General features: G+C 33.7%; 1 protein-coding gene across 1 annotated transcript; it reads right to left on the reverse strand.

The window, feature by feature from the left end:
* Positions 1-10,479: 10,479 nt before the first annotated feature.
* On the reverse strand, positions 10,480-11,499 carry LOC109812519 (acidic endochitinase). Its single transcript, XM_020376504.1, has one exon. It carries the CDS (start codon positions 11,497-11,499, stop codon positions 10,480-10,482), a length of 1,020 nt encoding a protein of 339 aa, XP_020232093.1.
* Between the last annotated feature and the right edge of the window lie 1,359 nt (positions 11,500-12,858).

The raw sequence follows: 12,858 nt of genomic DNA on the forward strand, positions 1-12,858 counted from the left end.
AGCAGTCATAACTAAAGTTTCAAACCTCTGTTTTATCTTTTTCCAATTCCATTGGGAAAATAATATCCAAAGCCATAATCTTCATAAAGACCGCAAAAAAAAATCTAATTCTGTCAATATGATACTCAAACTGTCAAAACTGTAGCGAAAATATTTTCTACACCAAACAACATTAGTGTATCAATATATCTAATGTCACAAAGTACCTCAACTCTTTCCAAATTCACTCCTCAATTTCTCGTTCAAGCTTCTCAATACTATCCTCAACCGCAATAACTCACATGCTACCTAAACCATAAATAATTAACTTGTCAATAATAACACTTAAGGGAATTATCATCATTTCGATCTCTCACCAAGGAGACAACCACCCTTAGATTGAACCTGCTACAACTATAGATGTCAAAAACTCCACCAATCATAAACTCTTAGTACACTCAATGTATCACTCACATCCAAGGTTCTAATAGCTCTAGTTGGCTAACACTATCATGACTATCTTTCCTCTAATTACATAGCAATATCAAAATCAACAATCTCAACACAAAACAAACATCATCATCATAATACACAACAAATAAAACATAGTCAGAGTACACAACAGAGTCATGATAAGCACATAACACACACGTTCGATTAAATCGACTTGCTCTGATACCACTAAATGTGACACCCTCTACCCCAATATCATTAATAAACATAAACTATATTTATAAAAGAAGATGCACATTCATAATACATACACATAAATATTACACTCAAGAAGTTATTATAAAACAAAGATTATAAATTAATCCCAGTAAAGGTGGCAGGGCCTCCTAGTTAGGAATTAACTTATAATCTTTTAGTAAAATTATAATATGACAAAAATACACACTTTCAACATAAATAACATAAAAATTACAAAAGAAAAATAATAATAATTTAACAATAAGTCTAGCTAATCCCGATGTCACATCTTATCAGAGCGAAACCCAAACAGAAGCCTAAGCTTCACCACCAACATCCTTAGCCTCATGCTAATTATCTGCATCATAATTTAAATATACACAAAAATGACAAGGGAGTGAGAAACTTCTCACTCAGTTGCAGATATAGAAATAAAAGTTAAATAGCATACACACACGCAATATAATTCACATATATAATCAATCTCACATATATGCTTATGTATAATGATTTTCTTGACTTGACTCACTAATGTATGCATGTGGCGCCATACAGAAGTTTCAGAATTTATCACTGGTGACCCAAAGGTACACCTATCACTGGTGTTCATACACCTCGTTAGCATATTACATCACTGGTGTCCCGAAGGCACACCTATCACTGGTGTTCATACACCTCGTTAGCATATCGTGGGTGACTCAAAGGTACACCTTGTTAGTCGTGGGTATGCGGCCTCAGCGGCACACCTGGAGTAATATGTGCATATGATGCATGTCATACATTCACAGACTCAACCTTTAGCATGTTACACATATCATATTCATATTTCATAATTAAGAATTATTTCAATAATCCAATTTAATAGTCCAATAGTCCAACAGTCCAAACAGTCCAACAGTCCAAACAGTCCAATAGTCCAACAGTCCAACAATCCAACAGTCCAGTCAATAATCCAATTTAATAGTCCAATAGTCCAACAGTCCAAACAGTCCAACAGTCCAAACAGTCCAATAGTCCAACAGTCCAACAATCCAACAGTCCAGAGGTTGCTTAGGTATCATATTTTTCAATAATAATATATTAAGATCTTTTAAGTAAAGTAGGAAGCTTAAAAAGTAATATAAGATAATAAGGAGGCTCAGCCTTCCATTTAAATAATAGATGACAAATTTATAAATACTTAGGAGGCTTAGCCTTCCATTCAAATAACAGATTCTAATATGTAAATAAATAAGATATAAAACAAAACACATCAATAATACATATTCAAAGAAATAAACAACAGGTAAGGGATCGGGAGCCAATCCAACAAACAAACTATTTAACAATTATTCCCACACCCCCAAGCGAGGTTTCCCACTCCCCCCCTTACCTGGGTTTACAGAAATTTGGGCAGAATCTCTTCCTCTTTCTCCTTAAACAAGGCACTAGAGCAGAACCTCCTTTTCTTTCTCCTTCTCTCTCTCTTACTTTCTCTCTCTATTTCTCCAGAATTTCCTTCTCTCTAGAATTCTAAATTTTCAAAACCTTAGGCCCCTATTTATAGAAATTTTGAAAATACTATGCACTATGCACTATTCATTAAAATAATATTATAAATTACTATGCACTATGCACTATTCATTAAAATAATAAAATTTATTAAAATTTATAAACTTCAGATCCGCAGCCCCCTCTGTAGCCGCCAGTTACTGTGCACATGCACAGTAAAATACTATTTACAAATACGTAAATACGTATTTATGAATAGTGAAAAACGTATACGTGAATAGTAAAATACATGAATAGTAAAATACGTAAATAGTAAAATACTTAAATAAAAATATGACAAACCTTCTAATAATCTCAATAAATATTTAAAATCAAAATAACTTGTTTTATTTATTAAAATTTGGGATATTACATTTTTAAACCCTTTAATAATTTCATAAATATTTAAAATACATAAAAAAATAACCCTTTTTCATTGAATAAAATTTGGGATGTTACAACACTGGTTTGGTACATCAGTGTGAGTCTGTTCCCTAGAGGGATCTAGAGCAGCACAACTCCCTATAGTGCTGACTTGAACACCATCATGAGCAACTACAATCTTTTGCTAAGAACGAGCCAAGAGCTCAAACTTCTGTCCAAACTCTTCTCGAATGTTCTTCAATTTCTCTTCAAATTGCATCTCCATTCTCTACATAGCCTCCTGACTGCGAGAGTCAACAGTACTGCTCCTCGATGGTGGTGCACCAAAGTAATCTCAGTGACTCTAAGAACCACCAATACCACGTTCATGCCCTGCATGCTCTGGCCTTCCTATGACCGTTGTGAGTATATCATCCCGACCATGGGGAACAAATGAGCCTTGGGTGGTATGCTCAACTAAACCCTCCTGCAACATATTAACAATAAGTATACCCTACACTACACTTATGAATTGAATGAGTTGAAATAAAGAGTCTTACTTTGTATATTTTTACTTACTATTTTATCAATAACGACCCTTGCAGACTCATAAGTCATTTGCCCATCTGATTTTGTTCGGGCTGCTATCCACATCTCATAGCGGGGAGGTAATTTCACACGGTCAGCAGACTCAATCCCTGATGCCTATGCCCTAGCCTTCATCATTTTTTTTTAATTCATATCCCCTCTTGACAATAGATGGGGTGCATCATTCTTGCTCTGTCGTTCTTGGGTAGCTACTCTTTTGGCCTGCAATAATAAAAATAAGAAAATGAGATTAATTAAAATATACCTTAAGTATTTGTATCAATGTAAGAATTATCAATAACTAACCTGCCAAGAAGGGTCCAATCGAGTGGCACGAAATTGCATCCACTCCTCATCAGTAATCTAGTACTTTAGACAAGGAGTCTCATTTTGTCGCTCTCCAAATACATACTCCTGTGTCAAGAAAGTCTTGAAGTCTCTCCACCTGGTGGCAACGGCAGATAACATCTTCCTCCTTATGACCTCAGTGTTGGGAATGTCAAAATTTTGCTATCAAAATAACAACAAATAATAAATAATGTATTTAAGTTATATAATATTGAAGGGATGTAAAAGTATATACCTAAATATCCTGCCACATGAGGTTCTTGTCAGCCTCTTCAACGTCATCCCATGATGGAATGATAATAGAAACATATGACGTTAAGCTAGGACTCCCAAATAGCTCCTAAACTTGGTAGCATTTGGGCCTGATGTCTTGCCAGAACGAGGATCCACCTCAACCGGTGTCTTCTCCTTGGCAATGCGTCCAGCTGTCAACCTAGACAATCGGGTGACAGATCTACCTTCCCTCCTTCCACTGCTAGACCCCAAATCTACCATAATCCTTAAAAAATTAAACTCTCATTATTAAAACAACGAATTAACTCAATAGACAAATAAAGTAAAAAAGATAATAACAATATAGCAACAAAATAACTAATAAAAAAATGAATAATACACAAACACAAACCTATTAGGTTGGTATGTTTTCCCATATTCCTTCATCATGATCACTTCGAATAGCATGTATTTTGTCCACTTCATTGTCCGCAATAGGACCAAATGATCTACTTGAGAAAGAGGTGCCTCATGCATATCTAGAGACTCATCTTCGTGAGTTTCATGCATGGTTCTTCCTTCGAGGACCACTGGCCATTTCTCATTACATGGATCCCTAACATAAAAAAATTGTATTGCTTGATATGTCATAATAAAAGGTTCATCCTTATAACCGACCTTGTTCAAATCAACCAAAGTAAATCCTAAATCATCTGTCCGCACACCCGTATTGCCATCAACCCATTTACACTTGAACACAGGCACTCTAAACGTAACATAATCAATTTTCCATATGTCTTGTATGACTCCAAAATAACTCATGGATGTTGTAATGAGATTTTTATCTTTAGAACTAGCAAAGGGCACAACCTCAGCCTGAATTGTAACCCCACTGTTTTGCACTCTACTTTTGTCATCTTCATCTTTGTATAGAAATAATATTTGTTAATGTCATACCCACCAAATGTAATGACATCGTTGTTAGGCCCACGAGTGAGTCTCAAAAGTGTATTAGAAGCATTAACCTCATCGTAAACCTTTTTCTTAAACCAAGCTAAGAAACTCTTGTTATGTTCATTCAATACCCATTTCTCATTCATTCGGGGGTGTGCTATCTTGATTTCATGTATGTGTTGCGATATGTAAGGAATTACTTCATCAGTGTTATTCAATATGTACAAATGTGCTTGGTCAACTTCTGTTTGACTCACAGTTCTAATCTTTAAACTTTGAGTACCCTTACCAAAATGTTTCCCATCATGTCGAGTCTTAGGAATTCATATTGGTTCTGATTTCGACATGTACCCTGAACAAAACTCAATGGCTTCTTCTACAATGTACCTCTCCACAATAGAGGCTTCTGGGCGATATTGATTCTTGACATATCCTTTTAAGATCATCATGTATCTCTCAACAGGGTACATCCATCTAAGATAAATCGAGCCACACAATCGAATCTCCCTAACCAAATGAACTATCAAATGCACCATGATATCAAAAAATGAAGGTGGAAAATACATTTCCAATTGACACAAGATTGTGATTGCTTCATTTTCTAACTCATCTAACTTTAGAGAGTCAATTACTTTGTTGCAAATGGTATTGAAGAATAAACACAATCGAGTAATAGCAATTCTAACAGAAGATGGTAAAATGCTACGAATAGCCACAGGCAAAAGTTGTTGCATTAAGATATGAAAATCGTAAGTCTTTAAACCAATTAACTTCAAATCTTTCATAGACACCAGACTCTTAACATTTGAGGAGTACCCTTGTGGAACTTTCACACTGCGTAAGCACTCATAAAAGCTTTTTTTTTCCTTTTTTTGATAGAGTATGACAAGCTGGAGACAAGTAAGTGCGTCTTCCAATAGACCGAGGATGTAACTCAGAACGTATACCCATGTCCACCAAATCTTGTCGTGCTTTCACTCCATCTTTAGTCTTTCCTTTGATGTTTAGAAATGTCTCAATTACACTATCACAAACATTTTTCTCCACATGCATCACATTTATACAATGTCTAACATCTAGCTTGTACCAATAAGGAAGATTAAAGAATATTAATCGTTTCTTCTAGATATTTCTCTTAGTTGACTTCTTTTGCGTCTTTCCGAACACAATGTTAATGTTCTTCACCTGTTGATATACTTCTTCACCATTGCGCAGTGTCGAGGCAATTTCATCCTCATGACATCCATTGAATGCCTTCTTCAATCTACAGTATGGATGACTACGAACTAGAAACTTGCGATGCCTAGTGTACACAGTCTTTTGCCCATGTTTCAATTGGGTATAACTTGTGTTTTCTTCACATATAGGACATGCATAATGACCCTTCACACTATATCCACTCATGTTACCATATGCTGGAAAATAACATTGCACGCAAAGTAAATTTTTCTTCACGATATGCATCAAAGACCTCCACTGCTATCTCCCATAACATTTTCAAGTCATCAATCAAGGGACTAAGATACACATCTATGTCATTTCCTGGTTGTTGGGGTCCTGATATCATCATAGAAAACATAATATATTTTCTCTTCATGTATAGCCAAGGAAGAAAATTGTAAATGACCAACAAAATTGGCCATGAACTGTGTTTACTACTTAAGTTCCCATAAGGATTCATGCCATCTATAGCTAGACCAATTCTCAAGTTTCTTGACTCTGCACCAAATTTTGTAAATGTTTCATCAATCCTCTTCCATTGCGGAAAATCAACTGGATGTCGAAGAAATTTGTCACATTTTCTACCATTTTCATGCCATGTGAGGTTTTTAATGACAAACAATCTTTTAAACCTAGGTATTATTGGCAAATACCATAAGACCTTAGCAAGGGGACCCTCTATTTCTTCTTCACCACTACTTCCATCAGTTTTCTTTTTGAACCGCGACAATCCACATGTCGGACACACTTTCAATGTAGCAAAATCATTTGTATACAATACACAACCATTAGGGCACGCATGTATCTTCTTATACTCCAAACCTATTGGAAATAGTATCTTTTTTGCCTCATAGTTGCGATTAGGTAACGTGTTATCTTCTGGAAGCATCTCCTTCCACAACTCCAACAATTCTCTGAAACTTTTATCAATCTAGCCATTTCTTGCTTTTAAACTAAACAATCTTAAAGTTGTTGATAATCTTGTAAGCATACTGCATCTTGGGTACAATGGTTGCTCAAAATAAGACTTTAAGGTATCATACATATGTGCTCTTTCTAAATTTTCTTCACCAACATCACGTATCATCTCTTCTAAATTATCGTCCATCTTTTCAAAATTTTCAGTTGTTGACATCGTTGGAATGTCTAATATTTTTTCGTGCCATATCCATATTGTATAACTCTTCACAATACCAAATATAAATAGGTGATCACGTATTTCCCCAACTTGACGTATCTGATTCAAACAACGAACACATGGACAATAATATGCCCTTTGATGGGTTTTCCATTTTCTTTTGCAAATTGCAAGAACTCTTCAACTCCATTTCTCAACTTTTGACTAATGCGACTTTCATTCATCCAACTTCGATTCATTATCTATATATTAACACAAATTAACTATTGACTCAGTTATTCATAATTATTCTAACCTAAACTACAACCCTAAAAAATCGATAGTAATTTCAGATAAAATCGATAAATACTTCTACTAATAAGATGCTAAACTAAAGGTTAATGCCTAACTTGCTCCCTCTTAATAATTAAATTGTCCTTCTTTAATGCATCTGGAATGGCCCGTTGTGAAACCAGAACAGGTCATTCCAGATGGACAATTAACACAAATTTAATGCGTCTGGAATGACCCATTCTGAAATCAGAAAGGCCCATTCCAGCTGCATTAGTTTTGTATTAATTGTTTATCTGGAACAGCCCGTTCTGGTTTCAGAACGGACCGTTCCAGATGAACAATTAACAAACAACAAATTCAAGTAGAACGACCCGTTCTAGTTGCAGAATGGGTCGTTCTAGATGAACAACTAATAGAAAATACAGAAAATAATGCGTAGAAGAAAACTAAGTCGAAACTAAAATCAAACGTGCAGGCCCAATGCAAAACAACTTAGAAAGGTGTATTGTACAGAGACTTAGAAACAACTTTGTGCAAACAAACGAACGTACTTAGAGAAGAACTTAGAGACTTTTGTAAACTAAGACACGCACGGGAAAAGAACAAAAGGGTTGACATATAAATAATAATTTACGTTGGACTAGGTGTGGTCTGACGTAAATTATACAATCTACGTCGGAGGTGTATTGTGGTCGACGTAGATTGTATAATTTACGTCAAACCACACCCATTCAGACATAAAATAGTCAATTTTTAATTGCAAAAATGCCATCGCTTATTTTTAATGTCGTATTTTTGAATTTCTGACGTAAAAGAGGTGACGTAGTAACCTAATTTTGCACTAGTGTATAATGCATCACAACTCTATCCCAGCTGTTCTTGACTCAAAAGAAAAAACACAAAAATTGAGGGTGATATGGTGTGTTATTGGGTGAAATATTTGGAATCAGAGAAATGCATGTGTATTCAGGCATAATCATTTTGTTCAGCAAAAATTAATGAAGGAAATGATCCTCACAGCTTGGAAGTGGCTGAGTGTAAAACAAAACAATTTTCATATTCCTTTCTACTTATGGTCAATTAATCCTAGCCTGTGCATTTAAAAAAGTACTTGACTGGAGCTGATGGTTCACCCTCAAAAGGATTATGTACTTAGTGGTGCTGGGTTGTTTTAGGTACCTAAACTATTATTTATTTTTTGGAGCCCCAGATTAAAATATAATTTGATATCACACACTCAAATTAGTTTTAACCAATGGTATTATAACCTTCTATTTATTTTATGTATATGGATTTTGGTACACCTCAATATATTAATATAAATATTTGTTGAGTGATAAGAAGAAAACTAACACTAGTGATAATATAATGGCACTTTTGACGATGATCACGAACTCTAGTGGTAATACAAACAAAGGTTCCAATGCTAAAGGCATTGTTTGTCTTAAATATTTATAAATTAGGAATAATTATGTACCTTTTACGAATAAGTCCGCTTTATATATAGAAAACCTTTGACGAAAGTTATGCTTGTTATGTCACTTGAAAAGTAGTGTTGGTAACCGAGAAATGTCATTTTGATTACGTTAAATCACTAACTAGTCCGACTTTATAATTTAGTGTTCGCTCTAGATCAAAAGACTATTTACACCTTATATGATAAGGTCATGAGTTAAAACGATCTCTAGAACAGTTGTCCCAAGTAGGTATTACTTAGTGAAAACAATGCTTGTCAAAGAGTTTAAAGCTGAGATAAACCTCTAGAGGAATATCCAAATATGACAAAGATTTCTTATAAATAAAATTGCTTATTTAAATTTTTAAAATTGAATATATTTTCTCTAGCCAGTGCATATATGTCTTTTGTTTGGTTTATATAATTGTAATTTTTATAATATGTGATTAATTGTTATAAATCTTGTAGTTCTTGGTTCAATTTAATATATTAATTTTAATTATAATTTACTTTTAGTTTTTATACTACTACAATTTTTCTTATTATATGCGACTTTTTCTATGAATTTTTCATGAAATTTTGCAGGAAACGTTGTTTCTACAAATTGTTTTGCAAAATTTTATCTCTAAGTAATACTTTCGTGGATAATATGTTTTTACAAATTTTAAAATTTGCAAGAAATTTTCCTGCGAAAAAAATTTCATAGGAAAGTTTCCTGTGAAATTTCCTGCGAATTTTTTTGCAAAAAAAAAAAAATCAAAGAAATTACTACTTGAAGGTACAATTTTTATTAATAATTTTTCAACTTTCAAATGCTGTAAATTATAGGTCTAACATTCAACTATATAAAATCAACTTGTAAGGTGAGTGTGTTACCCCAACTTATATACTCTTTAATTATTTTATTTCTAATCAATGTGGGACTTGAGGAAATCTTTTAATTCTTAAACTTATAAGCTTATATATATATATGTATTTTTTGTTTTTCTTGCGAATTAAAATTGACAGGAAAATCTATAAGAAAAGTTACCTGCGAAATTTTTTTACCATTTAGTAAACATTACTTGCGAATTTATTTTTACAAGAAAATTTGCAAGAAAAAGGATAAAATTCTTACAATATTTTCTATAAATTTTTACCATGAAATTTTTTTTCCTATGATCATTAAAATTGTAGCAAAATTTGCAAAAATAAAAAATTATGAATTATTTTTATAAAAAAATTTGTAAGAAATTTCTATAAATTATTTTTCACAAATAAATTTGTAAAAAAATTTTGTAAAATTATTATTGTAAAAAAATTCGTAAAAAAATTTGCAAAAAAAAATGATACTTTTCTAGTAGTGTTATGTTTGACCCCTAAAAAAATAATCTTGCATTAATTGTACCTTACCACATCTATTACTTTTTCTGTTTTTTCCCCCTTATTTTTCTTTCTCCACCACCCCATTCCACAGCATTATCTTTCTTTCATACCAAGTAATAATGCGATAAAAAGATAGGATGAAAGAAAATAAAAGGCCAAGATTATCAATCTTAATGAAAATCTCAGCATGAAATAAAACCTTTATTTAAAGCGAAATCCAGTACATGCGTGTAATGAAACACGCATAGATCGCGCATTAGTACATACTTATTCAGTTATTCCACACATAGAGAGAGTGCCTAATGGCTATTTTCCGTACAAACAAGTACGCATCGTGCATGCATGCATGCGTGGTTCTGATCTACAGAGGCAGAGACTTAGACCCCAAACCATAGAAACTTTTGGACGCAAACGCATCACCATCACACACACATTTACAATCTTTCCCAACGCTATCTTTAATCTTCGTAGAGTAATCACTTTGCTTATCACTGTACCTATCCCATATCATAACCCCACCATAGTTGGAAGCAAGCTTCACGCTCGGAAGAATCTCAGAAACAACAACTTCGGGTGCCACATACCCCACCACGTCTTCGGAAGCCGCAAGCCCCAAGAATATCGAACTCGAGGGAACATTTTTGGTCCACGTGTTCCACGCACTCAAGAGTTTCGAAGCGTCGTTGTTCGCGTAGATGCAATCAGGGTTTGGGTTGAAGAACTCGACCCAAATGTAATCAAAGAGACCAGTTTCTATTGCTTTTCCCAGGTAGTAATCTGGGTACACGCATTGTGGTGATGCTGAAAGGTAAATTTTTCTGGCGGTTGTGGACGCGTTAATGGCGGTAACAACTTCGTCCCATTTAAGGTTATCTCCGTCCGCCACGTCAGCAATGTCGATGCCGTCCAACGCCACGTTTCCCAATGGACCGGCTTTGCCACTGAGGTAATTCTCCAGGAGGTAGGTTGCGAGTTCTTGCGCCGCTTCCGCTGACCGGTAGTGCCGGTTTCCGGTTTTTAGGGTTGGTCTGTCTTGGCCAATGGAGAGGATTACTTTGATGCCCTTTTGTTGGCAGTATTCTATCTCTGGCTGGAGTTTGGTGCAAGGGTTTGTGCTTGAACCGCAGTGACCTGCTAAGTTTAACTCTGGGGTGGTTCCATCGTCGTGCACGATTAGGCTTTCTAGGATCACGATTTTGTAGTTCCCGGTCTCGCATGCACTTTGTAGGGTGCTTTCGTCTTGGTCAGAGGGTCTTTGGCCCCAGTAAACAGAGATGGCTCCGGCTCCGCTGCAGTCGGCGGCGTTGGAGGTGGTTGTGAAGGAGAGGGTTGCAAGGGCCAAGAGAAGGAGGGTGGTTGATAGTTGTTTTGGGATGGCCATGGTTGTTGGGTTGTTATATTATGGTAGTGGTAGCCTTGTTTAGGTTTATGATTTGTAGAGTAGAGTAACAACCAATTTATAGTGCAGCTATGTATATCATTATTGATATGAAAATTTTCTTTCAATTAATATATACATTATACATTGTCAGTGCAAAGTTTTTTTTATACCGACAACTAATTATATCTTTTAATTATACTATATCACTATAAATACATTTATTTTTAACAGTGACATGATATAATTAAAAGATATAATTGGTTGCTAGTGTAAAAAAACTTTACACTGACAATGTATAGGTGATTAACTCATTTTCTTTTATGTAAAATATTTGTTGATTTTTAAATGACTAATATTTATCAAAAAAAAAAATGGATTAATCATTTTTGGTAGATCTTTCACACACACACACACACACACACACACACACACACACACACACACACACATATATATATATAAAAGGAGGGATCCGTTTAATAACTCATGTTATATATCAAATTTTAATAATCAAATTGTTGAATTTAAAATGCATAGATCAAGTCTGCAAACTTTTAAAATTTTGAAAATCATTTGATACTTCATTTCAGTAATTGAAATTGAAGGATAATCATAAAATACTTTTATACATTAATTTGAATTAATGAAACGAAATATCCAATAATTTCAATTTTTAAAAAAAAATTGTAAATTTAATCTATGCATTAAGAATTTTAAATTCAACGGTTGAATTGTTGAAATTTGATATAGAACATGAGTTATTAAATGAGATAACTCTAGATAAACTTATTTCCAGAATAAATAGATCTCTCCTATATATATATATATATATTTTTCTCAAGATTTTCAAAATCGTATTTAAAGGATTGAGTATGACTTCACTCGACTATCAAATCGATGATTTATCATGAATAAAAATAGATCCAAAACTCTGTTAAGAAGTGTCGTGGAGGAATTTTTTTAATGATAAATTTATATAAACATTATATTACAATTATTGAATGCATCATATCTTTTATGAGCAATATAAAATATGTATCAACTTTAATCAATCTCTCAATATATAAAACTAAACAATTAATGAAATATCATCTTTTATCTCATTCTTAAGCTTATTTTAATTTTACCATCTAAATAAAAGAAGTCTCTTAATTATAATAACCGAAACAGAAAGAGGTAATTAAAAAATAAGTTAAATATTTTTTAATAATTATATATTTAAGATAATAACTATATATTACCACAGTTCAATAATTATATATTTCTTAATTGTATCCGTCATTGTCATGGATATAGTGGATTGGTGGTGATTACAAGTGAAAATGATGTTTTGTAAAACGTTTCTTTTCTGCGTAGAAA

The sequence above is a fragment of the Cajanus cajan genome, chromosome 1 (genome assembly GCF_000230855.2).
Source record: "Cajanus cajan strain Asha chromosome 1, NIPB_CcT2T_4, whole genome shotgun sequence".
Classification (NCBI taxonomy): Eukaryota; Viridiplantae; Streptophyta; class Magnoliopsida; order Fabales; family Fabaceae; genus Cajanus; species Cajanus cajan.

Excerpts from the sequence above, each read along its gene's own strand:
- LOC109812519 (XM_020376504.1), bottom strand. The coding sequence starts at position 11,499 with ATGGCCATCCCAAAACAACTATCAACCACCCTCCTTCTCTTGGCCCTT.